This window comes from Leptonychotes weddellii, chromosome 11 (genome assembly GCF_054177405.1).
Source record: "Leptonychotes weddellii isolate Sample4059 chromosome 11, ASM5417740v2, whole genome shotgun sequence".
Lineage (NCBI taxonomy): Eukaryota > Metazoa > Chordata > Mammalia > Carnivora > Phocidae > Leptonychotes > Leptonychotes weddellii.
The window spans coordinates 8,887,954-8,911,882 of record NC_138379.1 but is presented as its reverse complement, the minus strand read 5'-3'; the positions used below and the strand labels follow the sequence as shown (position 1 = coordinate 8,911,882).

Below are 23,929 nucleotides of genomic sequence, written 5' to 3'. Positions count from 1 at the left end.
CCAGTGCCTGGCAGAGTAGATTGAATCCATACCATGGTCCTGTGAGGCAGAAGAAAATCAACTCGAATGTTAAGTCACTTCCTGTCTGAGGGCATTTAGCTTAAAAAGTAAGAGTTGGGATTTGAACCAAGAGTAACCCAAAGGTCATTCCCTTTCTGTTCCACTATGGTAACGCTTCGATGAAGAATGTGTTGCCTTCTCTAAACTACCAGTCCTCGCTTTAGTTTACATGAAAGTCATCTGGGACATAAAAAGTGGATTTCTAGACTTCACGTAGAAGTGGACGCAGCCCAAGAACAGGAATTTTAGCAAGCATAGCATGGGACCACGGAACTTGCCTTGAGAGCCCACTCCTATTTCCCTCACACTGTGCATTGTCATAGAGATTCTGGGCCCCCGGAAGGTTTCTTGTTTTTATGCTGATCTTGCCTTTGCAGGTCCCAATACACATTATGTATCACCTGATCTCTGGTTCATCTTTTTATACATGTAACTCTCCTCTTGGCTCAGCTGGCTTTTTGAAAAGCCAGAAGCTTTCTGGAATTCCAAGGAGCTCACCCACAACACTCTCCTAAACTTCCTAATCTGTACTTCCTGATGTTCAGACAGCAACCCAGTTCCCAAAACATGTTCACATTTGCTGATTTTCTTTTTTTTAAGATTTTATTCATTTATTTGACAGAGAGACACAGCGAGAGAGGGAACACAAGCAGGGGGAGTGGGAGAGGGAGAAGCAGACTTCCTGGTGAGCAGGGGGGCTCATTTCAGGGGGCTCAATCCCAGGACCCTGGGATCATGACCTGAGCCGAAGGCAGACGCTTAATGACTGAGCCACCCAGGCACCCCTACTCTTTCAGATTCTTAAAACACCGCTGTGTAAAAGGCAGAATAGCTACTGTTCTCAGCTCAGTTAGGTTATGCTGTTCACCCCTCCCAAGCAGGCACTGGCAAGCATATTTCCAGACTCCGAGCAGAGGAGTCTTCCCTTCCTGGATTTGAGAACGTCAGAACTGAACTGTAAGGGGAGGACATTTACTCGGAGAATGAATCTTAGGAATCTTGAAGGACAAAGGACAACTTGGAATTTTTCTTCCCTTAGTTTAGATGGCTAAGGAAGCAAGCTAAGCCTCAAGGGTGCACTTCCAAAGATCTGCACTAGAGGCCCCCTAGTGTCCCGCAGGCCACGCGGGCCACCACATGCCCGACCTGGGATTCCAGCTCAGAACTCAGGGGCTTCAGTGTCATCCCACAGCCTCTACATCAGCCCCAGCCCATGTCCCAGACACCTCAACAAAGCTATTCAATGCAGAATCCATAAAACAGCTCACACCCCATTTATTATTTAAAAATATTTTGTTACAAAAGGAAAAAAAATACAATGCAGTATAAAAGATTGACAGCGTCATCAAGTTTATTACACAATTTTCAACCTATCAGAAAGACAAACAAATCACCGACAACAGGGGGACGGGGCCTCGGCCTTTTTGAGGGCTGGGTTTTTTTTCCTTTTGCTATCAGGAAATAAAACTAAAATTTGTGTCATTGAGTAAAAACAAAACAAAAATGGGGAGAAAAAAATTCTCCGGGTAAACGGCTTTTCTGGTATTCTATATATTTTTCTTTCCTTAAACTGTCACCGTACTCCGTTTTCTCTACATTTTAAAAAGACACCCGGAGCTGCTCTCGAGGATAAGCACATCACTTAACACTTGGCCAGTTGGGCGGGGGGCCATGTTCTGAAGTGGAGGTGGGGATGGGGCTGGGGACAGGGGAAAAAAGCTACAAACGTGTAGCCTCTGTCCCAAGGGAATGTGCCTGCCCATGGGGGGACCCCCCTCGCTGACTGACTGAGGGCTTCGTCAGATACGTGCAGGGAACAGAGGAAGGGTTCAGTCCAACTCAGTCTCTTCCATCTGAGCCAGAAGGGTCTCCAGTGACCCTACCGTCTCACATGCCACGTCTCTCCTCCTGCTAGGTGTCATATGCCCTGTACGTGCACGCGGTAGCGCAGGACCGCTGCCGCCGCCATCCACAGCAACCACACCACAACTTGGATGTTAGGGGAAAGGCAATTCCATTTGCCTGTGTAGAAAATGCCCCCAGAGTGGTGGTCCTTAGAACTCTGAGCTGAGCTCATCTGAGTCAGGCTCCACTTCCTCCTCACTCCTCATCAGAGGCAGGAAGCACCTCCACGTAGAGCGAGGGGAACTATTAATACGTCAACAGTCAAAAGGTGGAAAGACACCAAATCTGTGACTTCACCTGCCTACTAGTGCCAGGTTCTCCCACAGTTAAGTAAAATACGTATGTACCTGGGGGATGCAAGCCCACGCTCACATCGAACCTGAAAACAGAAAAGCCTCTATGGAAGTAGGCCACAGCTTGCCCAGCCTGCCTCCTTTCCCACCCCTCCTGGTAGTTCACAAGGGTTCTTCAGTGCTGAGGTCCGCTGTCCCCGTCTCCCAAGGGCAGTAGCTTCCTCTAAAACAAGGAAGCAGCCTTCCTGGGGGAGGGGCTCCACATGTGAAATGGAAAAGCCCCAGGAAAGGGAACACCTAGTACAGCTGGTTATTGCAAGAGGCAACCAAGCACGAAGCAGCAGAGGGTGGTAACTGGCTCTGCCGGGCTCCCCAGCAGCAAGCAACCTCAAGGGCCTTCTTTGCTTAGGAGGGGCAAGTCCACTGAGGCGTCTGGGCAGCAGGGAGGTGGAAAGGTTCAGCCCTCTGGGAGGTCAGGGAAACGAACCGTCAATATGTAAGAGGGAAAAGCAAGAACAGGAGAAGCTCCTCCTAAGGGAATTTCTGTTCTCAGGGTCCCTCCTCCTCAAAGGGCTGGGAAGGTAAAGGAGTTAAACAAAGAAGTGGTATGTTAGCAAGGGGTTTGGACCCTCTTGGCCCCATCAAACCTAGTGCTGAGGGCAGGACCCTGGGCATATTTTGGCACACCCAGTCACTCTCCTAGATCCTGCATGGAGGATCCGTTTTCTTTGGGAAGAAAGTCTTCCCATCAACCTCACCACCGAACTGCTCCTGGAGAATCAGAAACTCCTACGTTTCCTTGGACAAAGCACCATTCTCTATGGAGACCAGGGGCCTGGACATGTTTTCTTCCTGTCTGCCACCCCTCCCAACCACACAAAGTCTTTAGGTTCCTTCCCCTGACAAACAGGAGGTGTGGGATTGGGAGGGCTGCCAGGCAGTCTTCAATCCTGTAGGGCAGAGGGTATTCCCTGGGTGTCTGAAGGGGGCTAGGGGCTTGGAGGAAGGGGGAGGGGTGGAGTGGCCTCCGTCCTTTAGTCCTGATCAAGGTGAGGAGATGCAAGTCCATTAAAAAAACATTTGCTTCCAACCAGACTCCTGCAATGAGAACATCAGAAGAAAAAGAAAATACACGTTAGAGGTTACCTTCTGACTGATGGGCTTACTCAAATTACACTGGCATTGTCTCAAGTTATAATGTATGAAGTAAAATATATACACAGACAGAATGCAAGCCTGGGAAAGTGAAGGAAAGAAAGCAGGATTGTCTGGGGGTGTCTGGCACTGTGCGCAGTGAGGGAATGGTTGCAGGAGCTAGAGTGAATAGAGAGAAAAAGCAGTGACCTCTCACTTTAAGGTCAGGGGGAAACAGACAATGAAACGAAGTCTCAAAGCAGTCTGACTGAAAAGGAGACTTTGGCTGGAGAAGTACAGAAACTACAACAATCCAAAAAGAGTTGCAATAAGGAAATATGGGGAGTTGAAATACCATTTCAGAAAATCTGTTCTGAGCAAGTCAGAGCTTACCTTAAGGGGAGGGCTAAAAATCTGGAAATGGGAGGTACAATGGTAAGAAAACAAATGTGCACATAACCAAACCCATTAACCCCCAAACACCCAAGAGGCCCTAGCAGGGAGCACGTACTTACACAGGAAACTCCTAAACTTTTCTTTTCAGGAAGCCTTGTTTAAAACACTCCAAACAGTGTCCTTAGAGTACGTGTGCACGCACACACACAAAGAGCCGGGAATGTTCTAACCTCTACTGAAAGTCAAGGGATTCTAAATCTTTCCCCAGACAACAGCTTTGAGTAAGGGATCAAGAAACAGCTTAATACCACAAAAGAGTTATCTGGCCAGGCCAGAAGAGAAGGCAGAGCATGGAAATAAAAAAACCAGTAGTCCCCGCTCAAGGAACCTAAAAGCACAATTAAGAACTTCTGCCAAACAGGAAGGCACTGTTAAGCCACTTACCACATCTCTACCAAACTTAAGGTCCCTAGTACGCCCAGCCCTTTTGCAGTGTTGCAGCATCAGTAAGCCGGGGAGCAGCCCGGTCAATCTGACTGCGTAGAACAGAATTAATAGCTAACCGGAAAAAGGGAGATTAAATCCAGGTTTAGGACTTCTACTAATGGCCAAACCCACAACATAGCCTACACACAAATGCTCACTCTTTACGTATGCTCGTCCATAACCTGGAGGAGCTATCCAAGAAAAAAACATCCCCAAGCTGCCCGATCCTTCAATATTCTGAACTGGCACTGTTTAATCTTGGGCTCCTCAGAATCTGTTACAGAGGCTGCTGCCTTCTGGCTTCTCTAAACACCTATGCTGGCAGGCGTTTGTCTCATTTTCTACGGGGGAAAACTGAAGCCCTCGGTGCCTCTCCACTTCACACCATTTGGGTTTTTGAACCTTTGCACTGGATCAAAACTGAACAGAGTGTTTAGTTTTCACTGGACCAGGAGGAAAGGAAATGAGGTGAGAATGATTAGATCTTAAATAGGATAATATCCTCAAATAATAAGCCAAGAGCCGAGAACTACAAGAAGTTGAAGCCAAAGCCACACATTACCTAAGGATATCCTCAAATTTCAAAGCCTACACACATACTCCAAAAGAGATACAATTTGGGAATTGTCCATACAAAACAATAAAGGAGAACTAGTACATCAAAAAAGTCAACTGTAGCACCCAATTCTTAGAGCTTGTAGTTACATTTGGTGGTAATGTTTGGATGCAGGCAGAAGCCAAAGTGGCCGATGAGACTTTGTGCCCCAGTGGTGCTGCCCACCCCAAGGAAGAATGGCAGAAAAGCTTGCTGTTTGTATTGCTGCCTCTAGACGGAACACACCTTTTGGCTCTTAGGGAACACCATCCATACAACACGAACACTAGTATTTTCTAACTAAAACGTGTTGTACACAGAACTTGCACAGTTCTCCAGCTAAATGGGCCCAAGTACCATCTCCCCAACATGAGACCTCCTACCTCACAACTTGGGTGACTGCAGATAGAATGCAGAGTCCTTAAGATGAGGATGTGAGAAACTGACATTTTTGGGGTGTCTGATTCAATTCTTTTGGACTAGTTATTTGGATGGAGTAACATATCTAAGGAATAAAAAATGGGGACCTGGAAAACCTGTTTCAGAGTTCCTTTTCCTCCTCTTGTCACAGGCCCGCACCAGCCAAATGACTGTTTTCTGGGAACTACTGGGTTATAGGTTCTTCAGAGTTACCCAAAGTGCACCACTCTCATAATGGAAAAACAGGCCCACTTTACAGGTGGAAGAAATGAAGCAAAATGACAGCTAATGTTTCAGGTTCAGATGTTCAATCCCCAAAATACTCATTATCAGTGGATCTCACAATTTCTCTGTCAGAAGGCTGTTAGAAGCAAAGCCACCAAGAATGGCGACATGCAGTTATATGTTCTAACTGCTAAAGGGAATGCGGCCCCAGAGACTGTAATTCATCCTCTGCACGGACAAGTACCTCCCTGGTCACTATTCTAGTCTTTTCCACTCTGAAGGACCCACACTGTGAGCAGCAGGGTTAGGGAAGGGGTGGCACCTGACCCACAGCAACACTAGCAACTGGGCCAGCTCCAACAAGAGCTGGGAGATGCTGCTACTGCCACAGAAGGGGGGGACAGGGACAGAGGTCTACCCTAGTGCCCGCCCTCCGGCCCACTCCGAGGCTGAGCGAGGCCAGAGCTATTTGCGAGCCCCATCTCCCCTAGCGTCCTGGAGATACATGGGTACCTCCCCCAACTCCACTTGTTGCGAAATCTAGAACCCACAGCCTAACTGTTGATTTTACATGGATTATCTTAGATTTCAGTGATGTCAAGCACTCTAATATTTTGTGGAATAAATGAGTGGTTTAAGAACAGAGAAGGAAAGCAGGTAAAAAAAATGCTAACTTTTCATTTTCCCACTCATTCGCCTCCTAAAGAAGACAACAAAATGAAATTTCCAGCTATAACTGCTTATATTAATGGCAGATAATGCCAAACAACAAAGTAGAGTGCAGCAGGGAAATATAACAGAACTCCTTTCTTTTAGTAGGCTGTCAGTAGGCCAAATGCTGCACTTGCCGACTGTTTAGCGTCCAGCTACTGCTGGTGAACTACAGGCATTCCCAGGTAGTGGCAGGGTCTCTCTTCTCGTCTTCAACCAGTCACCACCCACCTAGCCCCTAGCCACCCGAGAGCCGTTCCTAATCCTCACCCTCCTGTTCAGTTACCATTACTTCAGATCAACCAAATTGGCAAAAAAAACACACACAGAAAAACAAAAAACAAGGACATCTTCATAACACACCTGATGTGAAACCAAAGTCGAGAAGAGACTCTAAAGTCATCTGGGTCATGCAGTAGCTTCTAGGAACCACAAACAGATCATCCTAGCCAGAGTCTAGACTACTTTTAAAGGTCTCCAGAGATACAGAATCAAAACCACTCTTGCTCACTTGTATACTAGAAACAATCTTTGCTGGAAGCTTTCTTTCAGTTGGGATAGCTAAATTGGTGGGATATAATGATGGGGCTGAAACGATGGGGCTGCTGTCGCCTTCCCCCCTCTCCTCCCCCACCCCAACCACTGAGGCCTGTCTGAGGAGGAAGACTGAGAAAAAGCAGAGCTGGTGATGCGGAAGGGTTAAGTCCTGAAGACACAGCTGGAGCCCCTGGATGCAGCCAAGCCTAACTCAACTTCTCCATAACCTGAGTTAATATAGTTCCCCTCACAACTCTTCTGCTTTTGTTTTGCAAAAAAAAAAAAAAAAAATCGCTGTAAGTTTTTTGTTCCCTGAACAAATATATCCTTCCATTGAAGTATCCTCCACACAGTCTCTACATTATTAAATATGATTTTTTTTTTTCCAGATCAGCTTTCTCCTAAAGTATCCTGAGTTTCAAAGTCCCTTTAATAGATACTAATTCTTAAAATCATCAATGTTGCGCCTCAAAAACTAACAAGTAGGCCATGGTCTTTTTTGTCTTGGTCGGTTTCCTGAAAAAACCTTGAAAGTTTAGTGGGGTGAAAATATAATTGGCTATCATCTACTGAGAACCTGGTATGTAACAAGTACCATGAGTGCTGAATGCTCTGGATGGACTGTCGCACTGCATTCAGCGAGACAGCTGCTCTTACCATGTTCGTTTACAAATGAGGAAAACTGAAGAGCAAAGTAACGCGGCCTGCATCACTGTGCTCTCAGCCCGGATGCCATGCTGTCTCTTGGACACCAGGTTAAGGCAGACAAGACACAAACAAAACCAGCTCAATCTCAGGTCCATTTCAGGGCGAGACTTCTCCAAACCTGCCCTCCTCAATTTTCTGTTACCTAAGTCAAAAAGTCCTCCCTTTCCCTTTATTTGCTTTAGAAAGAGAGAGCAGGATCTTCACGATCAGTACTTTTTCTTTTATAAAAGATGGCCCACAGCCAGGAGCGGGGCTTCGTCCCACCTTTCTCAGTGGTGCCGGTCCCGTTCTCTATCCCGGTGTCTCTCGTGCTCCCGGTTCCTTTCTTGGAAGTAATCATCATGCCGCTCTTCGTTATGAAGCAGGTCCCGGTGCCTCCTGCTGCTCTCCCGGGACCGGCTAGGCGACCGCTCTCGGGACCGGTGTCTCTTCCTATTAGAAAGATCCTTCAGCCTCACTCAGAGGACCTACCACATGCCTTCCAAGAGTGTTGTGTTTCGGTGTCTTCCAGTACTTGTCTGAACCACTTTTCTATGATGGGCCCAATGTCTGAGAATGTTAGCTCTTTGACGCCTAGTCTTTTTGGGGAAAATCGTTAAGTCAAATGTGTTGAGGTCTTACTAATGTATCAGGCACAGTGCTAGGAGCTTTACATGCTTATCTCACCCAATCTCTACAACAGGTCCATCAGAGAAGTACCACTCTTGTCCCTTTTTTTAAAAATGAGAAAAATGATGCTTAGAAAGCTGAGTGATTGCTATACTCAAAGCCATACAAGTACTTAGGAGCAGAACTGGGATTCGAATCCAAGCACGTATGGCTTCAAAGCCCACGTTCTTAACTACACCGGTCTATCTTTACTCCTAAATAGCCCACTGCCTCACCCAGCACAGACTGCAGACATTACAACATTTGTTAATGCAGATGCTTGGTTAATTCCTTCCCCTTAAAGACATCAGGGCGAGCCTGCTCTTCCAGCCAGGGTCTTGCCAGATCCCCTGGGCTCTCTTCCTCCCCCTGCCAATCCCTGGAAGAGTGCTGCTCGGGGCTGGTAGGCCGCTGGAGCAACCGACAACTCACCTGGACGAGCTCCCGCTGGCACCCACACTGTAGGACTTGGCTTCAATGCCATGAAGACAGTCCTTAAGAGAGGAGATGAGGACACGGCAACGCTCATCATTGGCGACCCGGGACTGTTTGATAACAGCAATGGCTGTGAGCAGCGTCTCAATCGCGTCACTGTAATCCCCTGACAGGGGACGGATGGGAAAGGCCAAGGATGAGCAGAGGCAGTAAACTAACTGGATCAAAAGGAGAACTCAGGAGGACACAAAGCAAGAATAACTAGTTCCCACAGAACCATGGTAAGATGGATGAGGCTTAAGTGGCAGGTATAAAAGTGGACGGCACCTATATTCCAACAGTTTGCAATCAGACAGGTTCTCAGATGTTGCTAGTGGACATGCAAACCAGGGCAGGGCGGTCTGAGGGTGATCTGACAATACCCATCACAATAAACAATGTGCATACTTTCTGACCCAGCAATTCTAAGAACGTCCTACTTCTGTTCACAAGTATGTATGCTTAACAATGTTACATTTCAGCATTATTTTATCAAGAAATCAGACATAAAGTTCCTTCAGCAGGGTGCTATAATAAATTATGGGACACTGGTTTTATAAAATACTACATAGTTGTTAAAAAGCACACGATAAATCTGTAGGTAAACAAAATAATCCACATAAAGCGCTTAGCACAGTGCCAGGCACACAGTAAGGGCTCAATAAATATTAGGTACTATTTATACTGACACATGTCCAGATTATATTAATTTCTAAAAATCTGTAAAAACACTATTCCGTTTTTGTAAAAATAATAAAAATTATATATATGTTGTCATATGCACAGAAAAAAAAATCTGAGGGACAGACACTAAATTGTAGAAGGTGGTCTTGGTGGTGGTCCTTGTATAAAGGACTTTTATTAATTACCACTGCACATTTCTAAGTCTGAATTATTTTAAATCTGTCATCAAATGCGTGTACACATATATATAATGTATATCTAACACGTCTACGTGTGGAGTGTATTTATATATATTTTTTATATTACGCTGCCGTCAAGAACTAGCCCCCTTCATTCCCCAAAGGGGAGCAATGCCTGGCTCAGGGATCGTGGTCAGGGGCTGGGTACTTGCACAATGCTTTTCCAAGCTAAATCAAGCGCATTACAGACAGAAGATAATGCGAGGAAAGCATAACACCAGACAGGGGTCCAGTGATGAGGACTCGCTGCCTCCTCTGTGCAGGGCAGCAAGAACAGAATGGAAACTGTGCAGAACTGTGATTCTGTGGAAGTCCAGGAACACCGGGATGTCAGCTCTACTGGGGTAGGGACTTTTTGCTTATTTTGTAGGCATTCAATAAGTATTTGTGGTTTGAATGACTGGAATGAGAACAACAAAAAGGAAGGGAGACAGAGATTCAGTTACTGATCATCTCAAAGTGAAGGAGTTGGTAAGGAAGTACAATGACTATTTCCTTTATACTCCTCTGTATACTGGACTTGTTAAAATGAGCACAGATTACTTTCTAATTAAAAAATCCTTCAGATGTCAATGAAAGTTTTCTGGAGGAAAAAAAAAAGAGAGAGAATACATGTATTTCCTGTCTTTAACCTACACTGTGGATTCAAATTTTGCAGCCAAAGATGAGAAATTACAGAAAACAGATGGTAATATTTAGTGTTAACTTATTTCTTAGGAGATCTGACAGTCCCCATTTACATTAATGTGGGACATTCACAAGAAGGAAGCGAACATGACTCATATCATAATGTGAAACTTGGACCAGAACCCTATAAAGAACCAAAGATTCCATGCCAGGGCTCTCCGAGTCACAGCTCCTGGTTCTGCCCACTTAATACTGACAGCAGAGCAAGAGTTAGCTGTAAGGGCACGTTATGTCTTACGATGACATCCAACAGACTTGCCTCTTTCTAGGATAGGCTACAGGCAGGCCAGAAGTTCTGTCTAGACCCCCAAATATAAAGAGATTCCATATCAAACCACATCTAGTTGGGGCATCAGTCCTAAAAAACCTGGGATCTACACTAGGCACTACACAGACAATAGATCCACTGATCAACTACTGAGACCTCCACAAAGCCAAGAATTTCATTCTACAACAAATACTACAATAAGATATTATTAGTTATTTATAATCTAGTCACTAAATTTGTTTTCACGGGGCAGGTCTGGATACAAGCTAAATAAATAACACCCCTGGAGCGTCCCTGAAGCCATACAATCAGGTTATATACTACTCAAAATGTGCCACTCTAGAGAATCTAACAGTGTGCTCCAACTTTATCTAGTTGAAGTTGCCAACGGAAATGATAAGACACGAAAGAACTAAAGGTAAGGAGAAGACAGCAAAGGTAAGCGTGAGTTACCTGCACTGGCTCCAGATACCGCTTTGGAAATGGCACTGCTGGAAATTGCTCTATTTCGCTTCATGATCTCTTCAAATTCTGCTTCACTCACTGTAGAGGGCGGAGGGCCCGAATCTCGGCTGCACAGAAATAACACCGTTCCTGATTGCCCCCACCTCTTATCATCTTTACCATATCCTACAGTACATTGTTACTTAATCATGCTCTCCTATATGATGTCTTAAATGGTTCTTAGCCTGCTGACATTTTATGTGTTCACATTCTCTTCAAGGACAGGCTTTACAACATATTCTTTTGTAATTCTGGCGTGACCCAATAGCGCTAGACATTCACAGCATCCCTAACAGCCACATACAGCCCTTGATTTAATCAAGATCCTTAAAGAGGGATATGAAAGACACGGTCTGGGTCAAGAGACTTAGATGCAAATGAAACACCAAATAAAAAACATTATCTAACAGATGGTTAACTATTTCCCAGGACTCAACACTACGACAACAGAGTTTCCACAAGGGAGAACACAAGAATTCACTCACTCACTTCCTCAGGGAGAACAAAATGCTTAACACATGGTCTACCCTACTATACCTGGTTCAGATCTGAAAGGAACAAAATAGTCCTTACCTGCCATGGTGGTTATAGGGTGCTGAGGCCTTCATGTAAGTATCTGGTGGAGGCCCCACTGTAGCATTTGGTGGGGGGAAGAAGGCTGGATTGAGGTGAAGGGCAGGCGGGATGGCCCCAGGGGGAGGTACAGCCAGATGAGGAGGTAATCGAGGAGGAGGGGGCATGAGATGCTGGTAGTGGATGCCAGGAGGAGGAGGAGGGACCCCAAAGCTTGAGGAGAGAGGAGGTGGGGGTGGAATTGGGGGTGGGGGCAGACCCATCAGGGGGAGGGCTGAAGGAGGGCGATTGAAGTAGGGCAGCACACTGGGGGGCTTATCCACACGGGCAGATGAGGGTACAAGGTTGTCAGAGGGCGTGGCCCGTCCATCAGCAGAATCACTAGAATCCCGGGAATGGGCCCGTGGAGGTATTCCTATGAAGCAAAACAGAACTAACGTTACTGCCCAAGGCTTTACACGTACCCATGGGAGCACATCATCTTTCAGCAAGAGTCCTCCGACACCATACTGAAGAAGGCGACAGGCAGCTGAGAAAGAAGGTAAAATCATCTACTCCCTTTTCTTCAGCCTCAGAAAAAAAGGGCAGAGGCAAGTTAGTTAAGTCATAATCCCAGAAAGCAGTATCACCCCAATTCCATGTCAAAGAATGATCTTTATCTAAAACTCTTTGTGCTTCACACAATTTATCCTTAGATTTGTTTTCTATTTCTAAATGCAGGATCCTAATTAACCCATGAGAAAATGATGCTGTTGAGAAGTATGTTCATTACAGTTCAGCTGGATTCAAGGGGATGTGAAATCACCCGTCCCTGATTAAGAGGTTCAGGGCCTCTCTCCTTAGACCAGTACTATGCCACTGTGCATCTGAAATTTTCTCTTTGCAAAGGCACTTTGGCCAAGGGATTTGGGGTAAGTGAGGGAAGGGCAGGGGATAGATACTTCCTCCATCCACATACCAAAACTGGTCACTGGGATGGGGAAGAGACATACACCACAGAAGACTAGAGGTCAAGTGAGAGAGAGAAAATGGGAGGTAAGCCGAGACAAGATGTGCTCACAGAATGAGCAGATGGCACAGGTGACAGCAGGGACTCCTAGTAAAAGCTTAGTAAAAAACAAGCCTCATATCCGGGGAACTCCCACTACATTTCAGTGGACAAACACAGTACCCCACAGGAACATCCCCATAGCACCTTGGTATGGTGGTGTGCACAACAAGGGCTCACACATGCTTGTTTACAACTGGGGACGTGGCTGTCCACTGTCAAGTCACTCAGTTAAACTTGTTCACTCTCTCCAATTTAATAGTCTACTCCAAGCCTGGTTAATGTGGAATCCAATAGAAGACCATGAGCCCATGGCCTTCGGAGTCTTGGAGACAGAGAGATGCTGTTAGCAGTCAAACGTGGACAGAAAGGTGAGTGCTCCTTAAACTAACACTTGCTGGTAAACCCAACTCGTTTCAAGCATGGGGGGACCCATCATCTCGGCAACCGTCTTGCTTTCTCCACTGTAGTAGATCACTGGTGCCTATCGTGGCACGCCTGTGCTTCATGTCTCATCCACATGGCAACTTGTTTCTTCCCTGAGTTCTCTCAAACCAAAGAAAGAGGTATTAGCAAGTGGGATCCTCTGAAAGTTAGTCTTCCTCCCAGCTACTCTTCCCACTTCTGCAAGGATTCTGTTTTGTACCTATGGCTACAATCCCAAGAGTAGCAACCATTTTTAGGCAGAGGAAGTCCACCAGCTGCACTTAGTGAATTAACAGAACCCAAGTCTGTCAACGTGACAGAGCAGAAAAACACCACTCAGTCACCACCATCATTTCAGCAAAGAAAGGGAACACTGAGGAGTAAATAGCTAAGCAGAAGTAGGAATGTTATCCCTGATGCAACTGTACATTTATGCAACTTAGGAAAATCAGAAAAGGGTTGAATTATACAAAGGCTCTTAAACAGAGGAACTTGAAAATTCAAGTTGTCAAAGAAAAGTGTGTGCCTTTTAACCCAGAGCAATGAGAGTTCACACTATACCCATCTAGGCTCTCAATCTAGTTAAAAGAACACTTGTTCCTATGCAAGAGAGAAGTGGCCGTATCTCCACCTTCAATAAATCAATGCAAGGTCCCAGTGGACCACCCAATTCAGTACAAGGCACTATTTTGAGAGCAGGACCTAAGATGACAGATCGCAGGTGATGACACTTTCCCCCCACCCCCACCCCTCACCCCACTGTCATAAAAGAAAAGTAAAGGCAGTTGGCTGCTTCAGGCAAGGCCTTGCAGGGTGGCTGCACCTTGTGAGGTCAGGACAATCCAAGGTCTGGTCCTCAGGTTTCGCAGGTTCAGAAACTCGACTTTAACAGTTCACCCAGGGGTGACTGGACCCTAGGAAATTGATTCACGCTAACCAAACTCACAAGAGACTGATTCATAAACCAGAATGCCAATTTATTAATTTACAATGAGAAATATAACTGCCAAGCAGACCGGAATACTTGTGTCGGCTGGTCAGCGCATTCTCTTCCCAGTAGGAGAGCCTAGTTGGGAAACCAAATTAGTATCAGAAGGTGGCTTGGTGAGTACAGAATCAGGACAAAGGGAGTAAAGTGAACTCAAGGGACACTATCATCAAGCTAAGGTAGTATGATGCAGCTTTATCAGTGGGAAATACTTGCCAAGCAGACTAAAATATCAGGTAACTCAAAGGGCACCCTCCCCCCTGGACAGTGCTGGAGAAACATTGTTAAACTCTTCTTTTCCAGCATTCCTTTTGGTTGACTCCTTACAGAGCACCCTTCCAGCACATGTTTATGACAATATTATAGCCATCTTTACAAACATTACCTGCATGTTAGGGCAGCTGCTTGTTATTTATAAAGAGCACATATTATAATTAAGCCCATTCACTATACACTGATTTTTTAGACAAAACCACATAATTTAGAGTTGGCAGGAACTTTAAACATCATGTATCTACTTCAGAGAGGGGAAGAGGCCCTAAGCAGTACAGTGACTTGCCCAAGGTCACACAATTGAGTCAGTGGCAGAACCAGACTATAACCGGAACCTACCTGACTCTCAGCACAGTGCTCTTTTCTGTACACAGCCTCATTTTTGGGTCTACTAATTGAACATGCCACCACCCATAACCACCACCACCCTCCCCCCACCAACTCCTCCACATAGCAGGCAGAACCCACAACACAGAAAACAAACCCACAAACTTGCCCCCCTTCATACAGATGGTCTCCACGTACCCCCTCTTGGGACTCGGACGCACTCACGTTTCCGAGCCTGTGCCTCAAACTGTGACAGGTTCTGCCGGGTGGCCGGCCTCACGTCCACTTTTTCTCCATTAAGAACTTTTCCTGGAAGGAGTTCCAACAATTTGTGGACAGAGTTTTCAGAGGCTACCACCACCTCAGCATACCTTGGGGAAGAAAAATTAAAAATGAGTGAGATATACTAGCCAACCAAGAGAAAAACAAAGAAACTCTCTTCCACTTTTAGTGAAAACGGGTAAAGCAAAAGATACCTTACTAATACAACATACATAAAACTACCATCAACAAAAAGGTGTCAGCCTATAATCTTCCTATTTATCTGGAATCAGAAATCAGCTCTTTTTGCCCCTCAATGGATGGACATTGTTACATTGCAGCTAGGTCCCCATTCTAAGGTGCTCTGCCAAAACCAAGGCAATAACCTGGGCCAGGGGTCGGAGGGATTAAAATCCAGGGCCAAGGGGCGCATGGGTGGCTCAGTCATTAAGCGTCTGCCTTCAGCTCAGGTCATGATCCCAGGGTCCTAGGATTGAGCCCCGCATTGGGCTCCCTGCTCCGCAGGAAGCCTGCTTCTCCCTCTCCCACTCCCCCTGCTTGTGTTCCCTCTCTCGCTGTGTCTCTCTCTGTCAAATAAATAAATAAAATCTTAAAAAAAAAAAAAAAAAATCCAGGGCCAAAATACAGCATAGACCTGTTATCCTAATGATGACAAACTAAAATGGGCTTCTCGAATCCAGACCTCACCCTTTGGACTGGCCATTTGCTCGATTCTCTGCAAATTTCAACTCCACCACATCATAGACTCCTATAGAGCGAATAACCTGGATCAGCTGCTGGTCTGTGGTCCACTGGGGCCGGCAAGATGGAAAAGGAAGAAATGTCAAGAGCTACACCCCCTCCCCACCTAGAATGTCCCAAACCCTTTCCCCAAACCTAGGATTCTAGTCACAACCATGACCTCCCACAGAAACCCAAGAGCCCATCAACAGTTCAATTAGTGCAGGCTTTTCTTATTATCCTCACCCACCCAGAATTCCAAAACCCCCCACCCCCTTCCCAATCCCCATCTTTTGAGATTAAGAAAATTAAAACCTACTTTAACTTTGACTGCCATTTGGGCTGGCGGGTCATCAGTTCAAACAATGATTACTAACGGCTTTTAATTATAGACCTGACAGGCTACAGTTTGACGACTGTCAGGAACTTTCCCCTCAGTATGTACATTTCCTAATTTGGACCCTCCCTCCACCAGCCCCAAAACTTGTCTGTCACACAAGAACTTTTGCAGAACAACAATGACCACCTACCCTGAGTGTACTAGAACTATCAAGGTCTTTGATCCCTGTCACCCACTGTTATCAAAGAACCACTGAATGACCACCAAGAGTTCAAGGTGTTCATTCTAAAATCTCATCCCACAGACGACCCTGCTAGACATAAAGCCCCAGGGTCAGGGGCATTAACAAGATGGCAGAAAAAGCAACTACCCACTTATTGCTTTCTTCGGCACCAGTACGTCCTCAGGATAGTTCTCTTTCAGAGATCAATCCAACCTGATCCCAGGAAAAAGAAATCCAACCCCATCAGAGCACAAAACAGTGCAACAGTGGTTTTTGAAAATGCCATCACCTCCCAGCGCTCTCCCTCCAGCCTACCCAGGAGGCTTTTTGGTTCCCCATGCTCACCCAGGAGAAGCTGCCCACGTAAACAGCAGCTCGCCTATTGCGGAGGCCGCTGTACGTGTACAGGATCGCAGGACTCTTGTTATTGGGCTTGGGAGATGGCTCCTGGCGAACAGGAGGTGGTGGCTCAGTGCTGCTGCTTCTGTCATCTGAGGGCTGTGAGGTGGCTGTCAACACGTCATCATACAGGTCAATCTGATCTGTATTGTTGAACTCTGGGTCCTAAGAGATGGGTTGGCAAAGGTGGGTTTGCAGACCTTCCACTGGGTTCATTCTATTTCATTCTAGTTTACTTAGAATCCACAGTCAAATACTTTGTAAAGCAACGTACAAAACTTCCTTGTTCTACTCTAGGAAGCTAGATAAGAATAATTTTCACTTAAAACCATTTCACTGAATTATGCTTCTGCAGGTTTTTCTCTCAAGACCTTGTTAGTAGGCTATAATGTTTCCAGTTTCAGCCAACTGTAAGAATCAAAAGGTACATGATGATTACACAAGCAAACTAAGAACACATAAAGATGCACCTGCTACTGCTGTCAATGAGGTCAGCTTCTAAAGACCACATCTAAGAGTAAGGAAAACTTACTTTCCACATCTTATGCTATTTCTAAAATCAAGAGTTACACAAACCTTACAACTCTATTTAATAAGAGAATATATTCATTTAGAAATAAAAAGCAGGGGAAAAGCATATTAAAGTGGGAACCCAGAATGCAAAAAAGAATTAGTGTTACTAGTTTAAACTTTTAGATTTACACAAATGATTCAGAGAAGCTCTAAAACTCATAGTACACAATCCCATCTTTCCAGTAACCATCAAAGGAACATTTTTAAAAAAGGGAAAAGGATAACTCAGAGATTTTCCCTTACTATTTCTCAGATGACAACGCAGCTCCAATACATTATTGAGACACTTAGACATAAGAGACTTTTGGGAGCAACACCAGAGATGTTCAATGATACACAAAAACAGTGAAGTTCTCGCAAATCTAAGGGTCAGAAAACAGGACAAGCACCCACACCATAAGCTATGTCACAGTAAGCATTTACAACATGAACATGTACTCCGAAACACAATCAGAAATATACTTATGTGTTAGTGTTTACTTGTTTATTACTGTTATGGACTGAATGTGTCTGTCCCTCCAAAATGCTATGTTGTAACCCTATTCCCAATGTGATGGTACCAGGAGGTGGGGTCTTTGGGAAGTAATTACAATTAGACCAGGTTTTGAGGGTGGAACCCTCATGAACAGGATTAGTGCCCATATAAGAGCCAAGAGAGAGAGCTTGCTTGCTCTGCTCTGCATCCATGAGGATACAAGCCGGCATTCTGCAACCTGGAAGAGGGCCCTCACCAGCACCCAAACCTGACTTCAACCTTCCAGTCTCCAGAACTGTGAGAAATAAATTTGTTGTTTATAAGCCATTAATGTTTTGGTATTCTGTTAAAACAGCCAAATTAATGCTATATACCCAAAATCCTAAAACCATAAGAACTACTACCAGGAGATCTTAATGTTTCAGATTTGCAATATTATCTCAAAGAGCTCTTTTTATGTTAAGTCTCAAACAGTACTTTTTCAAATAATATTCTAAAACATCCCAACAGTGCTAAAGATGATGCTGCCAAACTGACAGAGAGAGAAAGAAGTTCAAAGTGTTTTAAGGGAACTACAGCTCATTCATGTCATTGCTGTGTTTTTAAAAAGGGAATAAAGAAAGAACCCACGTTAGGTAACTTGTCTAGTTCCCTGAAGAAAGAGAGCACTTCCTCCAATGCAACTCAGGACAGGAAGCCCCAATAACTTTCTCTCTTCAATTCCATCATAAGACTGTGGAATCTAAAGTGAGACTAGAGAGAAAACTCACTACAAAACTCATTCCTAGACCTATATACCATCACAAACTTCTGGAAACCATCTTTTAGTTTCTCAGTTCATCTGAAGTACAGTGGAAGAACAGGTACACAAAGGTAGCATTATCAGACTGTTCTGATAGTGAAGGGGAAAGGATTCTACTTCCTGAGGCATATAAATAATTTCAAATATTACAAATACTCTAAAAAACCCCACAAGAGAGGAATTTATACCCTGTAAAAATATCAGAGAGAATGGCAAAAGAAAGTAACCTTTTTAGAGGGAATACAAAAATAAGAAAAGGCAGGGGATGCCCAGGTAGCTCAGTTGAAGAGTCAGACTCCTGGTTTCCACTCAGGTCATGATCTCAGGGTCATGGGATCGAGCCCCATGTCGGGCTCTACGCTCAGTGTGGAGTCTAGTTGAGATTGTCTCCCTCTCCCTCTGCCCTCCCCTGCTCATGTGCTCGCTCCCTCTAAAATTAAAGAACTAAAATCTTAAAAAATCAAACAACAAAAGGAATCAATGAAGACAAATAAGCACAGGAAGACTGTTCTAGGTAGTCAAATTTATAAACAAAGAAGCATCCTGCATAAAAAGAGTATGTAAAGAACAGGAAGAGAAGCTAACATTGGAGAGCACAGGGTGGATAATAAATTGAGTAAAGTGAAATGCTAAAAACTTGACAAATACAATGGGTATAAAATATTTCATAGCCCTTATGTCTCAAAGAACTGCAACTCTAAACAAAATCATTTATTTACTCATTCATATAGTAGGTATGGTGATATGCCCTTATGGTTCAAGGTAAAGGAAGAAGATGGAAACCACTGGATCCTCTCTGATGTTCTAATCCTTAGAGAGCACTACCTCACACCAGGGTGCTTTTTCAATTTAAATCAAGGATTCTGAAATAAAACTTAAAAGGGGAATGAGGAAACACACTCTCTTGGATACTCAGTGGAACCAAACTGTAATTCCTTCTAGGCAGTACCTGTGATTCAGAGATTGTGCCTAAAATTTATAATACAAAAATTACCACTGATAATTGGGTAGTAAACTAACACCCAGATCTGGACAGCTCAGAGACCGCACACATCACCAGGAAATCTCCAATATTGCAAGCCTAGGCCAATAATCTACTCTTTCAGGACCCTTAAAGAACACAATAGACTCAAGTCCTGAAAAACCTTCTATATGGATTACCTTACCACTTTTAAGAAGCACGAAAGGATTCAATGAATCCAAAACTGTCACAAGATTCAAATGGTTTCTCTGGGCCATAGAACCCCGGTTCAAAATAGTTGGTGGAAACTGCTCTGATGCACAGAGCAGGCCTGTTGAGGAGTCTGTTGAAGAAACAACGTATCAAGTTCTGTTTGGATTTAAATCTACTGGCAACACCAATTCATTTTAACTTCTTCAGCTGGTAAGACAGAAAAACAGGTTAAGGGCCTGAGGTTTTTCTGATTACCAAATGAGCTGGTGATTTATGCAGTATTGGATTAGGTTAAAGCAAAATCTAATTCTACAAATTAAGTGAAAAATACAATGTTTTATGTGCACTGATGCTGAAGGTTTCATTCCAGGGAGATTAAAAAGTAAGTATGTATTTAAAACTGAATAAAGATCTCAAGAAAAATTTTGTGTTTAATAGCATAGGAAGAACTATGACTGTCTCTGAAGCTTTTTAGACAAAAAAGAACTTGTATGATTTTGAATTTAAGTAAGAACTTCTCCACCTGTGTGCTCAATGTTTCTACCCTCCAACCCCCTTTTCCTGGTATCTGAAGGAAGTAAGAAAGGCTAGAATTTATGGTTCTCAAAGCCACCTACTTGATACCATTGTTCTTTTAATTATAACTAAAACTCTCAGTTTTTGGCTTTATAATGACTAGCTCTAGTCCTCACCTTATGCCCTCCTTCCCTGCCACTGTCCACTGCCCTCAACCACCAGGAACAAACTCTTTTGAATACAGGGATCCATTTCTTCCCTGTTCCCTCATTAGTCCTGACACTGTGCCTAGCAAACAGAAATTGCTCAATAAGTACTTGTTGATGGAAGTAGCGAACAGAATGGGCAATGTGCAAAGCACTTTGCTTAGCACTAGGAACAGAGGCAAAACACTCAGCAAAGCGGCAGCTCTCACTTTTCCAGAGTACCTCTCCCCAGCCCAAGAGAGCAGCTGTGAATTTTGACTCCTAATGTGACAGGAGTATAGTAGTTCTGCAAAAGAGCTCGTCGTAAGAGATCAGGGAGTCAGCACCATAGGGTTCCATCCAGGAACTGTGGTCATTCTGCTTGGGGAGCAGAGTACGTGTGACAGGGCTCTTGTGCACGAGTCGGCTCGGGATGAATCCTTAATATTCCTAAAACATTCTAAAATACAACCTGTACTGGCTGCCTTCAATCTAACCTTGCTTTTAACAATCCTTGCCAAAGAGAACTTTAATCATTGTTTTAGCAGCCTCCAAATTACACTAAGCCCAGCTTTACCAAAAATTAACTCATTTGGTGGAGGGGGGATGTGGGCACTGGGCGGCACCCCTCCCTGGACCTTCCACAAATGGACATAAAACATTCAGAATCTATACTTCTTTCAACTTGCCAAGCATTAAATATTGTCCGTTTGGTATAAATGTCTACTAGATTCCACATACCATCTTTGGACTATCTTAAACCCATAAAAAAGTCCTTTCTAACTAGAGATAAGAGAACAAATCGAGGCCAATGTCTTCTACTCTGACAAAGCAGTGACCACTGGACAAGGCCTGTGCCTTGTCTGGAATCTCCAAGTTATACTGCTTAAGAAATTAGATTTCCATTTTTTTCAGATCAAATGTGGCTAGACCTGCCCTGTTCTTCCAGTTTCTCAAAGTGAATCAGAACCATTGTTATCAACCCACAGAGAAGGAAATTAAGGGGGAAAAAGGGTTTTTATTAATAAAGAACTATGAGAACCTCCTTTTCTTCCTGTCTTGTATTAAAAATGAAACAAAAACAAAAATAACCCTCAACTTATAAAGAGTAGTAAAGGTCTGCCTCAAAGTTAATATGGAAAACAATAGTGTATAACTAAATTAATATACTAAACCTTTCTTTTCATCCATAATCATTTGACTTGTTTGAGCTTAAAAAGTTTTTTTCGGGGCGCCTGGGTGGCTCAGTCATTAAGCATCTGCCTTCAGCTCAGGTCATGATTCCAGGGTCCTGGGATCGAGCCCCACGTCGGGCTCCCTGCTCAGAGGGAGGCCTGCTTCTCCCTCTCCCACTCCCCCTGCTTGTGTTCCCTCCCTCACTGTGTCTCTGTCAAATAAATAAATAAAATCTTAAAAAAAAAAAAAAAAAAGGTTTTTTTTCACATATTTAGGTCAACCGGCAGCCACATGTAGATGACTCCAGTTTATCTGAGGAAACATGGGAAAATGTTTAAATGGTGAAGCTGATGGGTACAGCTCACTATACTATTCTACTTTTGTGTTCTAAAATCTCCATGTTAAAATGGAACAATGTGTTAAAAAAATTTTTAATGTAAACTTACGTTTGCTGTAGTATTTTTTAATTTTACATTAGTCAAGTAAAGAAAATGACATGTGTAAGACCTCTGTTGCCTTGTATAAAAGTCAGGGTCTAACCAGGGGACCTTCTTTCTCTAATCTGTTCTTTTTATCCTCTTTCCAGGTCCTTATGTGTACCCACTGAAAGATCCTAATGGGAAGAACCAGTTTACTCAAGTAAACTAGGGCTGAAAACAATCTGCACAAGATATTACTAAGTTTTAAATAGAGACTATGGAACATTCTTGATTGACCTCAGTATGTTAGATTATTGTTTCAAGGGACATCACTACATAATGTTCCTTAACATAACATAATCAACCAACAATCCAGGGTATATGAGGGGGTATATGAGGGGGTCTACACATACTTTTTAACTGGTTTGTCCAACACCTTTACTCCTACCCTCAGAACAATCAGATTCATCAATAAAATAAAATCTATTACACCAAAATGCCTATGTACCTCTCAAGATTACAAACTACTTACAGAAGGAAGACCCAAAACAATCAGAATGAAGCTGCAATTAAATGCTAAAGTACGTTTTATACTGTTTGCACTGCCTTATGGAGAAGAGGATTATATTTCTCCAGCTACCCTTTCAAAGCATCGCAAAGCGGGGCGCCTGGGTGGCTCAGTGTGTTAAGCCTCCGACTCTTGATTTCAGCACAGGTCGTGATCTCAGGGTTGTGATCTCAGCTCTGCACTGGCATGGAGTGCTTAAGATTCTCTCTCCCCCTCCACCCCCTTTCCCTCTCTACAAGAAAAAAAAAAAAACTGCAAAGGAACGGGTATGAACACCGTCCTCATGAATACTACGGCAAACGTTAAGTGTGATTTTTTAAGTGTGGTTAGTCTTTGAGGAGACTGACACCCAAGTTTGGCCTCCTGGGGGAGCAAGTTCCACAGGTTGTTTCATCATTCTATTAAACCTGATTTTTATTTGCTCTTAAAGCTTATAAAATTAAGCCTTGGGAGCTGAAAATTAACATAAAGCGGAATGATCAAACGTCTTGAAAGTCTGTGATAGAGTAAAATTTTAGACCCGATAGAGGGATGTTCAGGCCGAGCAAAGACTGCCATAGCTTGGAACCACTGCAAGTTTGGTGAAAGTGATTCTTCAGCAGATCCAGTAAAGTCCCAATGCTCCCAATGACCCCTCACCTGATTGAACTCCTCGTCAGCATATATATCAATCAAGTCCACTCCTTCTGACATGGCTCCGGAAGGAAGATCGCGAGACCGGAGAACGGACAAAGTAAGGAAGATGCCACTGCGGTATCCTGAAAGAGGCAAGAGTTCGAAGGCATGAGGGTCCCGAGCCGGGAGAAGAGCAATGGTTGCCAACCTCCCGTCTCCAGAGACGCAGCATCCCGGCAGCCCAAGCTCGGTCCCACCCGCTCCGCCCCGCCCCCGGCCTCGCGCCGCCCCTCGCTCTCCCAGGCCGCCGGGGCTCGCGGGGCTCGCTGCCCATCACCCTCGGGCCCGACCCGAGTTGCGCCGCAGCTGCCCGTGGCGCGACGGCAAAGTCCAGGCCTCTGCTCCTAGGGGCCCTGGGACGGCGCTGCGAAGAACGACCGCGGCGAAGCCCGCAGCCCCAGCCCGCCGCACCTGCCTAGGCCCCAAAGCGGTCCCGGCTAGAGTCCCCGCGGGTCGTGGAGCTCCAGCCGCCTCCGCTCCCCACCCAGGCCTAGTCCTCGCCCCCAACTAGGCCCGCCCCGCTCCCTTCCCCACAGACTCGGCCCGGCGCCCTCGGCCTCCTCCCTCAAAGGCCCGCACCTCCCCCCGCCCGCCCCAAACTCAACCGACCCCCTCCCAGTTTCAGCGCTGGCCCCGAGCCCTCTTCCGGCCCAGCCGGCCCCCGGCCGCGCGCCCCCGTTACCGGGAATATGGCGGCGGCGGCGGCGAGTCCGGACTAGGCCCGAAGCGCGCGAACCGCTCTCAGCCCCAGGTCCCGCCCCCCCGCCGCTTGCGTCACACGCACAGCCACTTC

General features: G+C 45.0%; 1 protein-coding gene across 4 annotated transcripts; it reads right to left on the bottom strand.

The window, feature by feature from the left end:
- Positions 1-1,318: 1,318 nt before the first annotated feature.
- Positions 1,319-23,927, bottom strand: CPSF7 (cleavage and polyadenylation specific factor 7). 4 transcript variants are annotated; one of them, XM_031024839.2, is made up of 10 exons: positions 23,819-23,927; positions 23,101-23,219; positions 16,520-16,738; positions 15,579-15,682; positions 14,808-14,980; positions 11,548-11,962; positions 10,924-11,042; positions 8,551-8,719; positions 7,735-7,902; positions 1,319-3,356 (listed from the first exon to the last, which is right to left on the bottom strand). In XM_031024839.2, exons 2-9 carry the CDS (start codon positions 23,152-23,154, stop codon positions 7,740-7,742), a joined length of 1,416 nt encoding a protein of 471 aa, XP_030880699.2. In that variant the 5' UTR covers positions 23,155-23,219; positions 23,819-23,927; the 3' UTR covers positions 1,319-3,356; positions 7,735-7,739. The 4 variants fall into 4 exon arrangements, with proteins under 4 accessions (XP_030880699.2, XP_081654145.1, XP_081654144.1 ...); XM_081798019.1 differs by having other exon boundaries at positions 14,835-14,980; XM_081798018.1 differs by having other exon boundaries at positions 23,746-23,878.
- Between the last annotated feature and the right edge of the window lie 2 nt (positions 23,928-23,929).